General features: G+C 46.0%; 1 protein-coding gene across 3 annotated transcripts; it reads right to left on the bottom strand.

Moving 5' to 3' along the window:
- Positions 1 to 274: 274 nt before the first annotated feature.
- BAG3 (BCL2 associated athanogene 3) lies at positions 275 to 18,212 on the bottom strand. Of its 3 annotated transcripts, none has more exons than XM_015288906.4 (4): positions 18,012 to 18,212; positions 6,785 to 7,138; positions 4,326 to 4,709; positions 275 to 1,603 (listed from the first exon to the last, which is right to left on the bottom strand). In XM_015288906.4, the coding sequence occupies exons 1-4, from the start codon at positions 18,180 to 18,182 to the stop codon at positions 830 to 832; spliced, it is 1,683 nt and encodes a 560-aa protein (XP_015144392.1). In that variant the 5' UTR covers positions 18,183 to 18,212; the 3' UTR covers positions 275 to 829. The 3 variants fall into 3 exon arrangements, with proteins under 3 accessions (XP_015144392.1, XP_015144393.1, XP_015144394.1); XM_015288907.4 differs by having other exon boundaries at positions 4,377 to 4,709; XM_015288908.4 differs by lacking the exon at positions 4,326 to 4,709.
- Positions 18,213 to 21,257: the final 3,045 nt, after the last annotated feature.

Below are 21,257 nucleotides of genomic sequence, written 5' to 3'. Positions count from 1 at the left end.
TACTGTAAGACACCAGCATATTACTTTTGACTCCCAGGAGAGAGGGAGAACAGGAGATTTTTAAAAAGCCAAATTCTTTACTCAATCCACATACATGATAGAACAGAGAGATTTTAAAGGAAGCAATTGAATGGAGAAAGGCACATTTCATGAGAAAGCAGCTCTCGGACTTCAGCTATAACGGTGTACAAACAGAAATCTGTCTGCTTAGAAGAGAGTATTTGAAACCGATTGCAGCTCTTACATTTCCAGCTCATAAAATCACAAGACTAAATTAGGCTTCTATATTATTTTATTTCCCTCTTAAAATATAGCATTGAAGTCCTGCACACATATAAATATCCCTACAGTTTCTTACACGCTTTCTACCCACCACTGCTTAAAGTGCCCAACTGTGAACATTAAAAATAAAAACACTGCTGTTACATGAGTGGCTACACTTAAAGAAGGACCGGTATTCCAACAATGCAGGCCTTTGATTGTACAAAAATCACCTGCAGAAGAATACATCCTAAACAACACACATCAACATTAACCCCAAAGTTGTTCCTTTTCTTTTTATTTTTTTCTTTTTCCACTCAGCAGATCTAAAAGAGATTAATGTACAGAGTTTGTTTTTGAGAACATGTCTTTACACAGTGTAAGAATAAAGGATAAATGCATTACTTTCTTTCTAACTCCCTCCTTCCCCACAAGTGTTTACTGCGTCCCAAGCTGCTATGTTGATTAAAAACCAGTTGAAAAGAGCTCTGGAAATGCATGCAACTTAAAATTCACTTAAACACACTTTAAGTTACGAAGTCTGAGAGATTTCAATTTCAGCACATAGCTATGGCTCGGTTGGATTGTTAGATGTGTTTGTTGTGGTGGTCAGATTGGTAAACACTTCTTCCTTAGTTTCAGGCTGATGTCTTTCCATTTTGGTTTCCTCTTTAGCATCTTTATTACTGGTATCTCCCTTGCTCTTGACTACCACAGGTTCAATCTCCATGATTTCCTGTGGTGGCTTAGGCTCTGCCAAGGTTGGCTGAAGTCCATCAACTTGAACTGGTTCTGGGACATCTTCTGCTTTCTGTTCAAGTCTTTCCAAAATGTTCTGGACCTTCCTTACACCATCTCTCCTGGCCTGGCGCACATCCGCACGACCCTCGGGGTCCACCGAGTCTAGGGCTAGCAATTCTTTGGTCAAATACTCTTCAATCATCAAGTACTTTTTGTCAGTTTTCTTGCCTTCAAAGGAGTCGACTGCCTGCTCAAGCATTTGTACATTCTCCAGAATTGCCTCCACTTTCAAAACACCAGGATGCTTTTGAGGTTCTGCTGTTTCCGTCGTCTTCGATGTCCCAGTTTCTTCAGGAGCAGGCCTTTCCTGCAGAGGAACAGCCTTAGCTGAGCAGGGTGCCTTTTTATCAGCTTTCTCTGCCGTGGCTGGAGGCTTCTGAGGTGGTAGTTTAGAATCTGGTTCTCGGTAGGTGACCGAAATTGGAATATATGTTGCAGGCACCTCAGTTTCAGGTGGTGGGATTGTCTTGGTTTCAGTTTTGATTTCAGGTGGTGGAGATGGTCTTGGTGGCTCTGGAGGCGGGACTTGTTGCTGAGAAACCTGGTAAGGAAGACAAGTTTGTGTTGAAACATCGTCAACAATGCTCCTTATTTCTTTTTAAAAACAGGTGATAAAAATCACAAGAATCAGAAGCTTAGTCCAAGATTTTTTAGGAAAGGTTCCTAACTGCAGGTACTCAAATTGCAATCTAGAAAAACGCCCTGATTTTCAGGGTGGAGGTGTCAGTATCTTTTCTTCTGAAATCCAGGCCATTCAAGCTACCTCAAACTGGAGCACCATAAAAGCCACGAGATGCTCTTAAAAATCAAGGAGTTAATGCTTAAATATAGGAAGTACATTAGAGGCTGTTGCCAGGCATTTGGCAAAAGTGCTCCCAAGCTACACTTCCCCGCTGCTTTATGTCTTAGAGTGGTCCAGTAAGAGCAAGAGTGAGAGAGCTAAAAAAAAGGAATGAGAGCAGGTGGAACAGAGATGGGATAGTTTCCCTATCTTCCTTTTTCTGTTACCACCTCATTCTGCCCATCCAACTTTCAGCTGTAGCAGATGTAAGCAAGATGTGAGCTTCCCCTTTTGCTTCCTAAAGCACCATCCACATCACGAGGACTTAAGCTACAAAGCCTTCAAGCCCAACAGGGGTCTTGTTTCACACTGCTCTTGTTATCCTCAATTAGCTATGAATTTTCGTCACATACTCTTTCCTGTGTAGTGCTGAATTTGAGGATTCTAAATCACAGAAAGTCCTGTCCTCAAGAGATCACAGGTACTGCTTTTAAACTATCGCAGTAAGTACCAACACCAATCAATTCTCAGATACTAAACTACAACCCACTAAACTCTGCTGATGTCTACTGAAATCAGCCCTACAAGCAGTTTTATAAGATAGGACCTTCGGCAAAGCTCTAGCCTGACTGAAATAAGATTTCAGCAGCTGTCTTCAGCATCATCAACATCTCATTCTGAGTGTGCCAGCAACAAAGAGCTAGTATTTCTTGAAAAGCTAGCAGTACTTTGCTAGGTTTTAAGCTCATCTGGGGCTATTCTCATTTCAATTTCCTACTCTCAAGATAATTTTTTTTTGTTATTGCTTATTTTTAGTGATTCTATCTTCTCAGTTTTACGTGCAAAGGTTACTTATTACGACATAGTTACTGGAAACAATCAGTATGATTGCTAGAGATATACCAGTCATCAAGTCAGAAAATCCTTAAAACTGATAGAAGTGATGAAATCCTACTGGAAAAATGGAATTCTTGAGTTTTGTTTTGCCACCTCCTTCACTTACCCACTGTGTTTGCACATGATTTTTGGAAAGGTGGTATATTCGGCTCTCATAGATTTAGCCAAAGTAACATACCCACATTTATATTCAAGCTATATATATTGGCCTGCACTGACACTATTTTATCCATTAGATATTAGATTTGTTTAGGAAGCTCAAATTCTCACCCTCTAAGGATAAACTAACATTATAAACTATTTGTCATCAATGATGAAATCCTTATTGTTTTGCCCTAACACCTGGTTTTGAAGAATACTCAACTTATTCTGCTCCTATCACTCTCAGAGTGGAATCTCTGAAGAGAAGGAATCCGGAGTTGTTTTTATATGTCACCATATTCCACCTGTCACCTGGTATTCCATACCAGGGAATTCCTAGTAGAAGACAACTTGAATAATGTTGAAGAATTCTTGATTCAAAAGGACTTCTAACTGCAGTTTGAGTAAGGATTTTGTTTAACGTGCTAGAAAGGGCAGCAACTGGCATCAAGTATTATTCCAGGTGAGGGAGATTTACAACTCACACTTCTCAAAAGTTTTTTCATTTACAATTTGAACTGAGATTGAGTCCTCCCTGCTGCTAAGGAGTCTATTTACTATTAGCATATTGCTGGAAGAGGAAGGGTGTGTAGTTTCAGTCTTTTTTCCTGATTTTTTTGTCTGATTATAAAGTATTCTCAGTTGACAAGCCTGCAGGAACCTTATAGGATCAGTTTCAACAAAGCAATTGGCATTTTAAAAATCTAAACATCTCTGAACTGGGAACACCAATTATTATTACCTGCAATATGAAATGCCAGAAATTGCCACTTAGCGGTAGAAGTAGGGAAAGGAAGCAGGAGTCATACTTACTGTGAGAAGTATTAGTTGATTATATGGATGAAGAGTTATTTGAAATGCCATTATAACATACACACATCAGTCAAGTATAAGCCTAGTCCTCAACTACTTAGAAAATCATTAAGCAGGTAGAACTTTCCTATACTGAAGAAGTTAGAAAATTGTTCCAGAATATTTAGCTATGACCATATAGAAGGAATAAGAAGCTAAGATTAAATTTTGCCAATTCTCTTTCTCCATATCTGAAATTACTCTGTGCATTTGATGCTCTCCTGAGTGGTTCTGAGATGTCAGTGAGGTGTATTTACATATGCCACAAATCCCATGGACTTGACTGGCTTCTGAGTACCATAATGCAGTATCACTGACCTCAGAGTAATTACATGAAATTATACTCTGAGGAGAGGAGAATCAAATCATGTACTAGAAGTGATTTGCTTAATGTATTTCAGCAATCCAAAGACTTCAGAATCCTGATAGGTGGAAAGACGGCTTGATGCAAGCTTATCTCAGGATCTCAGCAAGTTTAAGAAATGCTTTATGTGCTTTCATGTATCTGTGGGTATGAGCCACTGTTTCAGCTCTAGCCAAGCACGGCTAGCAGAGATAAGTGGAAGGTAATAACCCTCCCCGCTCTACATACCTGAGGTCTGTCTACAACTGTCTGTACTGTGATGGGAGTTGAGGGCTGTACCTGCTGGGTGATAACTCTGGCAGGTGAACTTTCACGGCTTGATGCACCTCTCTGAGAGGCTCTGAATGGAGACTGTGCTCGTGTTGTCTTAGGCTCCCTGTCATCTGGTTGAATTCTGGGAAATACTGGTTGGTGGGCTTGGTATTCACTCTGCTGGGCAGGATAGTGTGTCTTCTGGGCCTGATGGTAGCCTTGCGGTGGTTGCCTTTGGATATTTTCATGGATCACAGGAATTGAAATATAGCCACGAGGAAGCTGGTGGCTTCCTGAATTGGATCTGCCAGACGACTGAGGGGAAACCGTTGGAGAATCAGAAGCTCCAGGAGATTGAGGCTGCCATGAAAACAAAATCCAGTATTAAATTAACCGTTTCAGCTCATAGCACTTTTCATGTTTAAAGAGAAATGGAAACTGAATTTGTGTTCCCACATGCAAAAGATCTATTTCCTTGGTTTGGGTTTGTGTGTGGGGGGGTTTTTTGTTTTTTTTTTTTTTTTTTTTTTTGCCTCACTAGACAAACCACAGAAGTTGTGCGAGAGCATCATTATAACAAGTAATAACCTGAGCTACAGCATTCCCAGCCCTGAAGTAAGCAGGGAGTGGATGCTCAGTCAGAATGTTTGCTGTTTTTACATGGCTACTCCTGCCTAAACCTGTTAAACGTGAGGCAAACTGAAGTTAAGCAAACAAATTATGTCCTGCAGACAAAAAACAAACCACTCAGAGGCACACAAAGTTCAGACTTGTGATCCCACTCATGCTAACAGATGTATTTACTTTTTAAAGCATGTAGTTTAGTGCGTGTGGCGAATGCCCCTTTACCCCTCACTCCCCCATGAGATCTTCCAGCACATCAGCCCTGTTGGCACCAGGAGTGATGCTGCACTAGTATAGATTTGCTGTTAGCAGGAGCAAGCTCTGGAGATGCTGCACGATCCAGCTCCTGGTAGTTCAGGTTACAACTCTGCACCATCTGGGGAAAGGCAGTTTATTTGCTCACAGCTCACTCCCTCTCTCCTCCTGTGGTGCCAGTCCATCACCTCACCTACTTTGCACCAACTCCAGCACTTGATGGACTATTCTCTATATTTTAACCCATGAAGGAGAGAAAAAAAATATATTTCCTGACAGGTTAATTCCATAGCTCAGTGAAAAGCCAGGCAAGACTGGAGTTAGCACAGAAGGGAGAGCAGGACAATGGAACTAGAAGCAGTAAGTAGGCAGGCAAGGTGGGAGAGGATAGGGAACAAGATGTCTTTTGTGCTAGTCAACTGCTCACCTCTGCTGCCTATGAAGCTCAGCAGCTGTAAATAAATGCTGCTTTTTCTTATGGTATGTATCACCAGGACTACTGTGTCAGTGCCCTGGTCAGTTAGTGCCTGTGCCACCCAAGTTTGTGACAGCAACTTCTCCCGTCCTCAATAGTTATCTCAGAGCACATGAGATGCAGACTTTTCTGAAGCAATTCTGCACGTAATACAAAAGTATATTCCCAACTGTATTAAGTTGAGAGAAGGAAGAACTGAGCCTCCCATCCTCGCACTGCAAGGATAAAGCAGCAACAGCTGAAACCACCAGGAAAACTGCAAGCAGAATTTTAACTGTGTTGTTTAGACACAAAAACAGGTTTTGGAGAAATACCTGCCACTGCTGACATGAAAAATCTGTGATGAGTTTTCAGACTGATGGAGGCTCAATGTCCTGCTTATTTTACTTGGAATAGAAGTGAGAGCTGAGTGCTTCAGTGTATTAGGAGAATACCACTTCTGCTAATTCTGAAGAGATGACAACCCCAAATCCTGCCTTTTGGAAAGCAAAGCAGGGTGACTCTTTTTAAAGCAGTTATGTATTTTAACATACAACTGAAGCACAAAAATATTTCACAATTCACTTCTAATGCTGTGTATGCAAGTTTACACACTTAATAGAACCAGAGTCTTCAACTGGAAAGCAGAATAGCCCCATTTCTGAAGCGGTCCAAGCTGGCAGCTAATTGGCCTCTTGTATCTTTGTGTCTCTCCTCTTGCTCACCTCTGTTTCCCACAGTGCAGAACGCAAGAGGTTGGCCTGTGTTCCCAGCTTGCAGAGTAGCCACTCTGAGCCCTACAACAGCCCTCACCTGCTGCAGGAGTACCTGCACCACTCACAGGCTCTTTTACAGAGAAAGTGTTCACACGTTTGTTTCTGTGGAAATCACTTGATAACGAAAGCTGGCAACGCCAGAAAAATGTGAAATACTTCTGCTGAAGTGACTGAGCACTTTTGTATTTCAACACTTGGAAGTATTGGGAAAATGTAATCCTGTGGCAGGTTTGGCTTTCCAAAGGATAAAGTACTCGTGTGACATTCAGGTCATACATGGCCGCAAAGACCAAGGCAAACACACCCCAGCAGTACTGACGAGTTACCTCAGGTCCGTGTGTCGCTGGAGCTGGGGCTGCTGCAGCTGCTGTTGTCTGTCCACATTGTTTATCTGCCTGGGAAGCCTCAGCCGGTCCCCTCTGAGGGGACTCGGGGCTGGCATAGGCCCCCCTCAGTGGCGGCTGTGCCTGCGCTGCGGTGGGCACGGCTTCTGCTTTGTATCGCTGTATGCCGGGCTGCGGAGCGGCAAAGTATGGGTGCTGTCTGCTGTCGATGCCCTCGTGGATGACTGGGATAGGGATGTAGCCAGCCCGGAGCTTGGGGTACACCACGTTTCCTTCCCGTGCCGGCAGCTGCCTGGGACTATCTTGAGATGGGCCATTTGCTGATGACTGGCCATCCTAGAAATTAAAAACATCACATAGCATTTGCTGGTAGCTCAGCTCAACATACCACATAAGAAAGCTGCCATAAAGGTCTGTCTAAAAGCAGCATCAGCCAGGCATGAGAAGCTCAGCTCCTCAGGTCTGTGCCAGGACAGCAGGCAGGAGAAAGGAAGCTGAACGCTGATTAGCTATGAGCATTTCACCCCAGTGCTGATAGATACTAGCTGAGGCACTAAAATACCACATTACAACAGGGTTTTTCTGCAGCACTCACTACTCACATACAGCCATGAGTCCAGCTGCCCCAAGTGGTACCACGCTAATTAAATGAGAGCTTGAGGGGACCACAGATGTTTCCTTAGCACCCCTTCAAATCCACCCAGCATTACAGATAACAGCAGAAAAGAAACTTACAAGATTTATCTCATCAGAAGAGCAGTAATTGTTGGTATTGTGCTTCCTACTGCCTATCTAGAGTTACTGCTGCTTCATTCTGAAGAAGATACTCACAGCCAAGAGAGGATCCGCTTCAGTAGATACCGACAGGACAGCATAATGAAGAGGAAAATGCTGGAAGGTTAGATAATATGAATTCCTGTGCTGCCCAAGTGCACTCACTGGACAATGTCAAAGCTCTGGCAAGGGGGAAAGTGCTTTGTACCAAGATCCCTCACAAGTCCTCTATTAAGTTCTTCCTGCATCGGTCATTCTATTTTGAGGCCCAGCTAGGGCCAAGTTCCAGATGTATCTGTAAGTCGGATCATGTAACAAGCACCTCTGTCATTCAGAGGGTAATGTCATTATTCAGTAAGAGGAGAATTTAATAAGGGGACATATGGTACAAGTGCTAGAAACCCTATTTTTGAAGGGGTGTTTGAGGGGCAAAAATATTTCGTTTATGTAGCACATTTTAATGAATCCGTATAGGAACAATTAACTGTTTTACCAGTAAGACCGAATATTGCCCCTCTCTTACAGTATCTCTTTGAAACCAGTTTCTGAGAAAACTGCAGAGAACGAATACTATTATTTAAGTACATTTATAAAATAAAGATAAGTACAGAAAGGAAGAAATTTGAAGTCAGAAGCTCTTGCTTTTGCTGATTAGAAATCCCTCACAAGCAAAGGAAAATTCTGAAGGAGGTACAAAGGAGAGGCCTAGAAAGTTCGCAGAGCAGGAACGGGGCTGGCTTTTCCAGTTACAGCACAGCATGATCTCATGCCCAGCTCTGCACCAGGAGCCACCACGGCCAGATGAGTCATTTTCAATTCACTCCCCCTGGAAGCTGCTCAGGGCTGCTGAGCTGAATGCAGACTGCTCTGGTGCCTCAGGACACCAAGGACTGACGACTACCTTCCTGTTCTACCTCATCAGCGATGCCCCCAACACAGCCCTGAACGCAGCGTGCTGCCAGCACGCTCCCCGCATCTGCAGGGACACGTGGCTATGCTAGAAATTGCCAGAAAGTAAGTTTGAGAGACACTCAAGCAAGTAACAACACAGGGCCATGTCAGGGCTGCATGTCCACCGAGCACAGAGCCACGCAAGCTGCCTTACAGTGAGGGAAACTGATGATTCGACAGGCGGAAGAAGCACCTTGCTGCCTGGTGCTGACTCAATGCATTCTGCACCCGCTCACACCAGCTGCTCAGCACAGGCTCCGTAGTGGTGGGAGCAGGCTGGGGTGTAACCAGAGAGCTGCAGCCCACCTATAGGCACAGCTCCCACAGCTATAAAAAGAAGTTGCACTCGCACTGCGCATTGTCAGGCGCCCTGCAGGAAGGGTCAATGCTGCGAGGAGAGGTAGAGGGGCTGGGTGAGCCAGCAACATGTACCATGCCCTAGCAAGAGAAGGGTATGCAGTGTTCTGAGCTGCTGCACCTGGGGACAATCCCTTCAGTCTTCTGAAGTCATGCTAAGTAATAAATAATCACCAACACTTCGATATTCAGTGTCCCGCTCTCCCTGCAGTCACAAAGCCCTTCCAAGGAGCCTGGCTCCCTCCCCTTCATCTCCATTTTCAGCCCCCTTACACTGCCCTCACTCTGAGCCATCTCAGCACCCTGACAGATCTGCTTCTGTAAGCTCAGCACTGATTAAGAAAGCAAAACAAGCAGCCCAAAACCAGAGGAAAAAAGAAATCAAGTTGAACTACTTTTTAAACACTTCAGTTTATGTCTAAAGTGAACTTTTTGCAAGTTTAGCACTTTTTTTTTTTTCCAAATGGAAGCACAGGCTCCTCTTTAAGAACCACAACAGCGTAAGCTGTGCTTTTGTAATTCATCATTTACTCTTAGAGCTTCAGACAGCCTATGCTTCTTCCTGTGGAAAGTTAGCTTTTAGAGCTGGTTCTTTGTTCCAGGCTTTTTTCCCCTGTAGTCAGGAGGTTTGGGGTTTTTCTGTTGTTGCTGCTGAACAGTACAGTCGTAAGGAGCAGTCTTCAGCTAAAGAAGACATGCCATTTTTCCCTTTCTTCCACCACCAGTAGCTCTGAGGCAGACAGACCACAGCTTTGGGAGAGGTGGTTTCATCACATTTGCTCCTCCAGCCCCACACTGTTCCCCTCAACACATAATTAAGATTTAACTCCATCAACAGCTGCTGACATCGGCCAGTTTGTATCACCACATTCTCAGCATTCCTCCTTTTCTGTTCCCTCTCTCCCCCCACAGTTTCACAGGTCGATGAACATGCAAAATTAGTGTTTTGAAACACCCCGCGCTGAGGAATGCCACTGCAACATGGTGTCTGAAGACTTAAGAGCTCGTGGTTCAGTCAGATGGCTGCAAGAGGTTCAGGCTCACTTTTAAACCAGGATCCAGTACAACACCTCGTGCACAGTGATGCCCACATCCCCCATAGTGAGGCTTTCAGTGAAAGAAAAAAGTTCCATTTTGTGCACAGGAGATGAGCATTTCTAGCCCTGACAAACTGGTTCTGGAAGACTGCAGGAGAAACTGGGGTGTGTCTGGGGGTAGTGTGACAAAGGGGAGTGGAACCAGGCTCTGGAAAGCTCTCCAGGTAACACCAAGAGGAGGGACGTGAATTCTGTCAATGCTTAATTCAGACAATTCACAGCACAGCCAGGTCAGGGAGCTAAAAATGTCCATTTTTGGTCTCTATTTGCCCTCTAACAAGTATGGCTTTTGCTTAATAGGTTAACAAGTGTGTCATCTATACAAGTCCATAGTGAACACTGAATTTATTGGTCACATTTTTATTTGCTTTAAAAGCCTTAGTTGTGGGTTAAATACAAAAAAATACATACAGGAATACAACTCCTATTACTGCATGAAAAGCTGAAATAATTCCTCCTTCCCTCACTCAAGGAAATGAGAAGCATTTTTATGCTGAAATTGAGAATATTTTCTATTCTAAGCAGTAGAATTATGAAGTTCCCCTGAACTGGCAGCCAACTGTACAGAAGTGCAGGCTGTGGTCATACACCATATTTAAGGGACAGAATCCCCCAAAAGAAGGAAATACAAAAATACCAGAACTCCCCCCGGGAAGTGCAGAGATGCGAACAGCCCTGGCCTACACTGCAGGTAGCTTGCAACAACACCAGCAACTCAGATGCAATCCACTACTTCAGGCACCAATGCCAAAACCAACAGGGAGTCCTCTTGGCTGCTCAGGGGTGAGCAGGTGCACACACTGCTCTCTGCACTCGCAAGTGTGGGGCGATCACACCTCCTGGGAAGGGGACATGTGCTTCTGTTGTGAGGTCATCACCACGATAAATAAAGGTGCAGCCAGCACGAGTTGTGCAACTGGAAAAAACACTTCATACCCCGCATCCTACACTTGGCTTCCCATAGGAAGGGCACAGCCAGGAGTGACACCAAAATCCTCAAACTTGGGCACAGACTGTATGCTCCAGCACTGTGTGCCACTGGGGAAAAATGCAAAGACATTGAGACAGCTTGCAACAAAGTTCCCTGAACAGCTGAGCCGTCTGTCCAGAATGGACAGTGACCTAAGGTGCCTCAATGACTGTGCAACTGTTGTTCCTGAAACACAAAAACCTGCAAGTTCATTCACTGCTTAAGCCAGCAAATGCCACTGAAGGCATCTAGATGGCTGTACCAGTATAACAAAACTGGTCACCATATTCTACAAGCAAATGGGATTTGGAAAACTTGGAACAGATGTGGAATCTCCCTTTTGAAGCCGCCTGTTAAATATGCTTTTAATTCCACAAACACTAATGTGCTACAGAACAAGTTCAAAACCAAGTTGCCATCACACACAAGCACTTCTTAAACCCATACAGACACTATTCAAAGCACAGTAAATCCAGTTCTCTAAAACATATTGTACACACAGCACCTTCACAGCTGTTACAGAGCAAAAGTACAAATATTTAGGGGTTTTTTACTTGTTCTGTAAATATTATCTAGCAAAGGAACAGACGTGTTGCAAACATTACCAAGTGAATGTGTCTCTGTATGCATGCAGAAAGCCTGCTGGCTTCAGTATGGTTCTGAGCTTTTAAGTTGCTGCCTTGAAGAGTATCCTGGTTGCTCCAGTGACTGAGAAAGTGCCAGAACCTGACAAAACCTGCTATGACAGCACACGTCCTGTGATGTCATGCCCAGATTTCAGGAAGCAGGGAGTGCTACAGTTCTGCTCTTTCTGAACAGAACTCAACAATATAATGAAAGTAAGTGACTGAAGTACAACTAAGTTTCCATTCCACATATACTTCGGTCTACTTTTAAATCAGAAATGGCCACTGAATAAACACTGACAGTTTCTTATATTCGAATCTAAGAACAGTGTACCAGTTTTATTTGCAATTATAAAAGCTTCATGGAAAGGCAAATCATTCGCTATTACAACTGGATTCCCTATCCACTTGTGTTTCAGTTTTAGCCACACTGTTTCCCCCCCTGCCTTTTCTGCTGTACTGATGAGATTAACCAAAGTTACACTACCCTTGCTACTGATGGAAGTCAGCAAGTCCATGTATTTGTTGTAATCTGATCCAAGTACTAAAGAGTGCTTTATACTTAGTACAGCGTTATCAGGAAGTGCCTTTCATTAATACTTCCTGGGAATTAGACACACGGCATGGTAGAGTCATTTGCTCTCAGCACTGACCTGTAGCCATTTCAGTGCCATTTCAGGCACTGAAGGTTTTTACATTCATGTCCTGCTAAGCAAAAATTGTGCTGAAATCACTGAATCACTGAGGTTGGAAGACCCCTAAGATCACCTTATCCAACTGTCCACCCATCACCAACACTGCCCACTAAACCACACTCCTTAGTAGCACACCTACACATTTCCTGAACACCTCCAGAGGTGGTGACTTAACTGCCTCCCCAGGCAGCCCATTCCAGTGCCTGACCACTCGTTCAGAAAAGAAGTTCTACCTAATATCCAGCCTGAATATAGATACACTGAGCACATAGCTATTTGAGCAAGATATCATTAGCTGATGACTGAAGGAAACCATGAATAAGCTGAGCCTCATGAGCTGTCTCAGTAGGCCTTCGTGTCAGTCACAACATGTAGCCTATTTATACAATGAGCTGCTTTTGATGTTGTATTTGCTGAATGCTGCCTTTTATTTCATAACATACACATGCGTAGGCAAATAGGCCTTTTGTTCTCTCTCGTATAATACGAGATGATTGTATGATAATTATAGGTATTACATTAATGTATGCTTTGACTGATGGAGCACAATGGTGTCATTAGAAACAAATAATCACTATTAAAAATTGAAGAGGACTTCTACACCTAAGCTTTTCAGAACTGAGAGCCTTACTGGAGCAAACACGTTGGCCATCCTGAAAACTATCTACCTTGTTTGAGGAATTGAAACTGCTGTTTTCTGATCACTGAAGCTGATTCTTTCTTGGGCTAAAACGTCATTTTGGCATGACGTGATGATACTTGCCCTCTATGCCCATGAGTGGAAACTGCCCACTCACAGGAAGCCTTAGGTGTGCCAAACTGAGCATGTCCCAAGAAAGCAAGGGTTGATGCATGGAGCAAAGATGTCACCCATCCTGCTGGCTTCTACACGTGGGTTTGAAAGAAAGCCCATTAAAGCACTAGAAAGTTCCTCATCAAGGATCATGAGCCTCATTTACCCATTTGCTGCCTGCTTACCTAGGAAGCAGGCAGCCAACTTATTGCTTTCCCAATTATCTGGGAGCCAGAAATTTGAAACACAGAAGGGAGAGCAAGCCAAACAGTGTCACAAAAAAAATAAATAGTTAACAACTGAAGAGTCAGTTCTGAATTCTGTAGGTTATAGAAAAGGTCTACATTTTCATTTAGAATTCATGTGACAGGCAACAGTTTTCAGCCCCCACTTCTTTAAGCAGCAACTTCCCAGCACTGTAACAGCACTTGCTACTCTGCACCCTATCTATCAATTATAAGACTTTGCCATCAGCCATGAAAACATGTTTTCATGCTACCTGACCCAGTGGGTGATGTCACACAAGTTGCTTCACCATCCTATGGCTCATTTTCCTGCCTATTAAAAAAAACCAAGCCAACAGAACCAAACAAATATTAAAAACAGTTTCTGCAAGGTATTTGGAGATACCTGAAGAAACAGAATGTTTCATATCTGTTATTAAATAATGTAATTTGTGTGAGTAAGCCACTTCTATTTTATATTTAGCTTGGCATAATTAAGAGGGCACAGCTGGCAGAGGAAAAAGATGAAGCTTACCTAGAGAGTAATGCTGTCTGTATACCACAGAGTGCATCAGATTGTTATCTGCTTTATCGTGGTTCATGGTGAACAATCCTATTTTTGGTACGTGGGTACAGAAAAGCCATGCCTGTGTATGGATTAAGTGTTAGAAATATGATTGCTAGCTAAGAATGCTGGCACAAGTATTCTCTGTCTTTAGCTGAAAGGTATGCTGTACTTCAATTTGAGCAGAGACAGGAAATTAATATCTTCCTTACTTCTCCTGGTGCATGAGGTAAAAGATTCAAAGCGTAACATTCTTATATCCTTCCACTGAGGTGGACCACTGAAAGACACAGAGGTTCAGAGAGGCTGCACTGAGATTTCTAATTTGGTCTACCAAGCCCTTCAGCCAATCTGAATGTGAGAAGTCAGCACTCAAAAATAAGTTCACTCCTAAAGAGATGGGAATTGAGTGACTTATGTCTTATTTGGGGAAGCAGACAGAAAAGAGTCACGAATTACCCGCAAGGGTGAGGACAGATAGTTAGCTGCTCCTCAAATAACACAGAATCCATCAGTAATAGATTCAGATAGCTTTCCCTCCCCTTTGGTTTAGGCCTATGCATTGTCGCAACCAATAAATGCACCACTTTTATAACTGCTCTCAGACTTGAAAGCTGTGCTGGCCGCAGTCTCAGACCTGAGGCATTAGTGAGCCATCGATCTCCACACTGTGAGCCCAGTGAAGCTCAGCACAGTCAATTCCTTTGGTCTATTTTTAGTGGCAGCATTTCCCATTGGGTTTACTGCACGTAGGAACAACATATGGAAGGGGCATCAGTAAATACTCACACAAGCTTTGCTACTGCTTTTTTTTCTTTAAACATAATCTATTTTTATCAACACTTTGGGGAATACCAAGTAAACAGTTTAACATCACATAGCTATCTTGCTAAAAGTATACTGGGCTACAACAGCTCAAGTTATCACAGGAGAACAGATAAGCATGTGTGCTTCATGATAATGATTGTGCTTTTTTTGTGACTTGCTTTGTGACTTTGATGTTTCTGTTAGTAAATATTTCTCAGCCATGTGAGAAGTTGTGGGGTGTTTCTCACTGGACACGATGAGAGGTTTTTTGTTCCTCCTCAATACGGCCCCCCTAGCCCAGCCTGATATCACAGTGACTCCATATAAATAACTGGGAACAGTTAATAAATGTGCAGAGGAGGGACATGTTAAGCTGCGAAGATTAAAACAGGCCAAATTGAATAAGAAAAGTAAGAAAAAGCTACTTGAATCAGTGAATACACTGAGCTATGTCACTTCAATGAAGAATCAAGGTGTGGTTCCATTCATTTTAAACAACTCTGTCATGGATTCGCACTTTACAAGAACCACTTCTCTCTTTGCCTGACTATACAGGCACAGTTACTGCAGTCAGCATAGTTACACTGATGGCAAATCTAGAGTAGGAAGACCAAGATCAGCTGTTTGGGAAACACAGCACCTCGCAGTGCCACAGCCAGCTCGCTCAGCTAAAAGAAGGCAGTCAGCTTTGGACCTGCGCTCCGCTCACTGCCCAGCTACAGCAACAGCTTTTTGCCTATCTCTCTGTAAAGAGGGAATACTAGGAGAGAGAATAAGGATTTATAAAGACTGTCATAAAAGGAATCAACAAAAACCACTGGTTTCCACTGGGTAACATCAATATTTAATGAAGGAAACGCTGTATCAGTAGAGTCAGAACGAATTTTGCCTGCGTGTTATCCTTGATGAGACATGGTCTGACACGTGCAGTCAGCTCCTGCGGCTCTCTGATCACTCCTGAAGCCCCTAAGCTCTCACTGAAGGCACACTAAGAATGACAGAACTGAGCTGTCAATGCCTTGTTTTTCTGCCTGTATTTGAAAGCAAAAAGACTTCAGAAACTATCCATTAATTCAACCATGTACTCTTAACTCCAAGCTCCAACAAATGGCCTTACCAGGCCAGTTACCCGCTGCTTCCATCACCGTAAGCTTTTTGTTTCCCTGAACACAACACCATGTCAAAAAAACCCAGAAATCAACCTTCCAATACTATCTCTGCAAGTATTTCTCTCTGTGACCAGTTCCAAAGCACACATGTTTCTGTCTATGGCAGTGGCAGATGTTGCTGTATGGAAAAAAAAGTGAATTGCACACAGAGCTGAAAAGCAGGCACAACTTTTTCTCTCTGTAATAACGCTCACAAGTTGGCAGCAGAGGAGGCACTTTTTGTTACCACAGATTTAACATCAGATAGGGATGAAGATTTGTTTTGTTTCAGTCACCCACTCACAGCCAGCACTGATCCATTAGAGCACTTCAAATCCTGTTTCTATACAATTATCAAATGCAGCTTAAACGTGATTTCTCTCTTAAACGGGTTACTTTCAAGTGCTATTTCCATAACAAAAGCCTTGAATAAATAGCATGCTCTTCGCCTTGACTGTGCTTTATGCTTCTAAAGAACATATTTTTATTGCCATAATAGCCAGTGTTAGCGGGTGCCTCATCATCACCAGGAAGACAGCACCCAAAAATGAGTTAAAGCACTTTTCCCTATTCCACCCTCCATATTCACAGTGCCAAATGACATGAAACAAGACCCTTTCCTACCATTACTACCAGAATTATATACTCAATTACGGAGTTCAAAGTGGGGTGAATGGCTACATTTCACCAATTACGACGCATTTCCTCAATTCCAAGCAGCACTTTGTGAGGGCAACTGCACAGCACTGCCTGGCAGGAGCTGTGGGAGGATGGAAAAGCACAGCCCCTTCACTTCTGTGTGACCCTCATCTGCTTTCACACTGAGCTTCCCCTTACGGCCCGCACTCATAAAATGGGCAATTAAATGTAAGAACTGTTTTGAGAAACGCTCTCTTGTGCTTTCATCCTCGTTTTTTATGAGGCACTCTTTGGGGGGGGAAAAAAAGAAGCCGTACCAGTTAAATACTGAAGACGCACTTTGGAGTTACCGAGCATCTTCCAACGGCTCTATGTCAGCTGTGTGCCACACCAGGGGCTTTTTTCCCACGGAAGGGGTTCTGCCTAAGATGGCAGCCCAGGCATTTCTCCCCGCACTAAGCAGGCTGACGGCTCTCCCTGACAGGACGGGGCAGCAAAGCAACGGCCACAGTCAGCGCTCACTTGGCCGCGTCACCGTGATCAAAGCACTTGGCTGCTGTGCAGCTCCACGCGCACCACGTCCAGGGAGCAGCTGGGCTCTTCCAGCTGACTTCCAGCAGGCCGGAGCCGGCCCTGGCAGCTGAGAGCCGGCGCTGGGCTCGGGGCCAGCCGTGGCTCCGCGCAGTCCGCGGCGATCGCTTCCAGCTCCGCTCCAAGCAGCACCGGCCGCGGTCCAGCACGGAGCGATCCTGGGCCTCGTCCTGACGGCAGCGATGGGCGACATTTTAGGTGGTGAGGACGGACAGAGATCCTCCGCCGCCGCCGCGATATTATGCCTCATCACTGCCCATTCGATGGGGTTGCAGACCTAAGGGCGAGGCCGTGCGGTTGGCCGTACTCGGGATGAAAGCGGCGCTGCTTGCACAGAAACGCAAGAAAACCCCACAGGATTTGTTTTTCCACCACTCGGGCTACTTGCGGTGCAGCTCAAGTTTCCAGCACTTTCTGTCCGGCCACCGCGTTAACACTAAGGCGGCTCACACGGCCGCGACTTCCGAAGGCTCAGAGTTTGGCTCCGAAAAGCCGCTTTGCGGGTCCCACCGGCTCCCAGCCGCTGCCCGCAGCCATGGATGGACATATTAGGACTGAGATGCAGCTTTTCTCTGAGCGCTCTCACAGAAGACGGCGAAATGACAGACTACGTAACCGGAGCAAAACGAAAAAGCCCTGAAACTCTTGACAAGTCTGAGTCGCGTCACTTCGAAGCGCTGTACGTCGCCTCGGCTCATTCGCGGCCGAGAAAAAAAAAAACCCCTCCCCAGCCTTCCCCGGGCAGGCCGGTACACTTCACCAACTTTAAATAAACACCCCGGAGCCGAGGTATCGGATGATTTAATGCACAAAAAAGGGACTGCAGTGCGTCAGAGACAAAAGGCAGCTCCTGGCCTCACTGCATTGCCACGCGCTGAGCCGCAGCCCGGCACCGGCAGCCCCCACCCCCCTCCTACCCACCCACCCACCGCCCCATAGCGCACCCCCGCCCCCCCCCCCGCCCCGCCGTACTTTGGCCGCGTCGCCCCGCAGGCGCGGGTCGCTCCAGGTGGTGGTTCGGCTGTTGTGGTCCACGAAGAAAGGCCAGCCCGTCTGCGGGTCCACCTTGATCTCCCAGCCGGGCGGCAGCGGCTCGGAGCCGCTCTCCGTTTGGAGCAGCGGGGAGTGCGTGGCAGCGCTCATGCCGGAGCCGGGCCATGCGACGAGTGCGGGGCGGGGAGGCCGGGCCCGGCCGCTTTATCCGCCGCGGGGAGCGGGGGGGCGGAGGCGCGGGGCTGGAAGTGTCTGGAAATCGGCGCCGGCCGGCGGAGGAGGGGAAAGGGGAGGGACGGGGAGGAGGGAGGCGGCCGAGCCCGGCCCGGCTGGAAACTTCTGGTGGCCTCCAGTACGGCGCGGGGCTGCGGGCGGGGAGCCCCGGCTGGGAGAGACGAGCTGGGAGACAGCGCTGCGTTCCTCAGTGTCCCCGCTGGTTCCGCTCTGTCACCGCTCTGACAGCTCCTGCTGCAAGCCTGTGCTTCTGTGATCGAGTCTGTGATTCTGGTGCAGCGGAATAAGAAGCCAGGAGTGTCGTCCTTGCCAATAGCCGACAGGTTAAGGTTATATGTGCCCAGCCCTGACAAATAGCACAAATAATGTCTGTTTCCAAGTTGCAGTGCGGACAGGCAGTGTACTTCAGAATCGACTCTGATCGTTCTCAGTGTGTCTCAGCCTTTGGATTCACTGACGATGAGGAACATCTGAAGGCAGAGAGCATGTCGGCGAGCTCCCAAACCCATCTGTCACCCAGCTCGGTGTGCTGGGTGTGAGATACAGCACTTCACGGCGACCACCTGCAGCCATCCGACAGGCACACGTGGCCTCAGGCACCTCCTGACAGTTCGTTGCTCCGTGGAGTGAATGCCGAGCCCCTGAAGTGCAGATATTCTCTGCTGCAGAGCTGCTTGCTCCGAAGAGGTAGAGGTGTGCATTCCTCCAAGCAGATGTTCATTACCCACTGCCTCACTTCAGAGGAACTGCCTGTGCACACCCGGGGACAGTCAGGGCCTGGTCGGCTCAGGGCAGGGTCACAGATTGGCCTGACGCTGACACTGACACTCATCCATCCTCTGGCAGTGGAGCCTGTTTATCACACCGCTGCCCATGATAATTGCTCAGCATTGTTCCTTCCTTAGAATCATAGAATATCCCAAGTCGGAAGGGATACACGAGGATCCTTCAGTCCAACTTTCAGCCCCACACAGCACCCCCCAAACCCAAACCCTGTGTTCGAGAGCGGTGCCCCGCAGCCATTGGGGCTGTGCCCACTGCCCTGGGCAGCTGTTCTGTGCCCACTGCCCTCTGCTGCAGACCCTTCCCCCAATCCCCTCCCCTCACACAGCTCCACGCCGTTCCCTCGGGCTCCGTCGCTGTCACAGAGCAGAGCTCAGCGCTGCCCCTCTGCTCCCTGTGAGGAGCCGTGGGCCGCCATGAGGGCTGCCCTCAGCCTGCTCTGCTCCGGGCCCAACAGACCCACGGAGCTCGGCGCTCCTCGCACACCTCTTGCCCTCCAGGCCCTTCACCATCTTTCTAACCCTCCTTTGGACGCTCTCGAGCAGTTCCATGTCCTTTTTGTACTGTGGCACCCGAACTGCACAGAGTACTCGAGGTGAGGCCACAGCAGCGCAGTGCAGAGCAGGACAACCCCTTCCCTCGAGCAGCCAGCAGTGCTGGGCCTGATGAACCCCAGGTACGGCTTCCCTTCCCACAGCCCTCCCATCTTTGCCTTCACAACATTTGCCTCAAGAGTCTCAATATCAGAGACCTGTTCTGCTTCCTATCCGTAAATCCTGCAGAGGAATTTCACTCGTTGTCTCAGAGCAGAAAGAGGCACACTTAGACCATATGTTCCTGGTAGCATATGGCAGAGTCCTTCCCAAGTCAACAAAAGCAGCTGATTCAGATGTGGGGGACACAGATGTTAAAAGGTCTTGCAGGAAAATTACTTGCGTATGCTGAGGAAGTAATACAGATGGGTTGTGTATCTAAAGGAGTGTAAACAGAGAAGTGAATGGGTTGCTTTGTTTTGCTGCAGCTGATAGTTAGCCACATACTTAGCAGAGTTAATAAAAAAGGTCAGCCAGTAGGTGGAAATAAAAGCAAAATTCAGGGGAGTAGCTAAGAGTCATAAACTAAATGTGGCTGTGAGTGTGTGCCTTGCTAAGAAACGGGTCAGGACATTTCACCGAAATTATCATGGGCTGATAGGTCAGAAACTGCCCGAGCTTCTTCTGCAGGAGCAAAACCCATGGTTGCAGTATCTATCTGGCTGCAGAGATGAGCATGAACTGAGAAAGGAAAACATCTGCGTGATTGATTTGACTTGGCTGGATATTGTGCTTTTCCTCTTAATTAAATTCTTGTCCGTGCTAGGCAGATTTTAGCCTCTTATAGCTGTAAGGATTGCTGGGTAGGTGGGTTATTTGGCACAGCAGTCCTGGGATTCAGGTTTTGTTGCTATGAAGTGCTGTGCCATGGCTGCGACCCTGAGGCGATACAGCTCATAACTTATATTGTTCTTAGCCATGTTTCAGACCACAGTGGTTTGTGGAAATGTTCGTGTAAGGAATACTGCTCAGCGATGATCTTAATAAGCTCTACAGAGTCTTTGCTCACTTCTTTGTCCTCAAAATTGGCTGATTCTAGACCAAACAAAAGATGATCAGGTGGATCAACAAACGGTGGTGGACGTTATCTGCATTGCCTGTTCCTCACATGAGAACGCCGGTAACAGCTCAGTCCAAGATTACAGAATCATAGAATATCCTGAGTTGGAAGGGACCCATCAGGACCATTGAGTCCAACCTGTGGTGGAGCAGTGTGGTTGTGTGGGCTGTCCCCAGGCTGCAGAGCTGCCTCCTCGCTGTGCTGCAGGGCTAGCTGGGGTTATTCGAAGCAGCACCGCTGTAGGGATGTCATTGTTACTCACTGTATGAACAAGTAGATATCTCTGGTATATCAGGAAATAACATGTCTTGTGGTAAGCTATAAATTGGCTTTCCAATTTATTTTCTGAGCAGCCCTCACAATTGAGCAGATCCTAACAGACCTGAACAGAAAAGATTTATGTTTGTTCTGGATGAGGCGTTCCAGAGGGCTGTTACTAATGAACCTGTGGATAGCAGTGTGTATGGCACATGTCTGTAGCTGTATTTCTAAGCAGGAGTCAGTCCAAATTCTTTGCTGGAGTCATTTCAGATTGAGTCATAAGAAATCTCTGTC

Source organism: Gallus gallus, chromosome 6 (assembly GCF_016699485.2).
Source record: "Gallus gallus isolate bGalGal1 chromosome 6, bGalGal1.mat.broiler.GRCg7b, whole genome shotgun sequence".
Classification (NCBI taxonomy): domain Eukaryota; kingdom Metazoa; phylum Chordata; class Aves; order Galliformes; family Phasianidae; genus Gallus; species Gallus gallus.
Note: the sequence above shows the minus strand (reverse complement) of the source record. Positions and strands in the feature narration are given on the sequence as shown.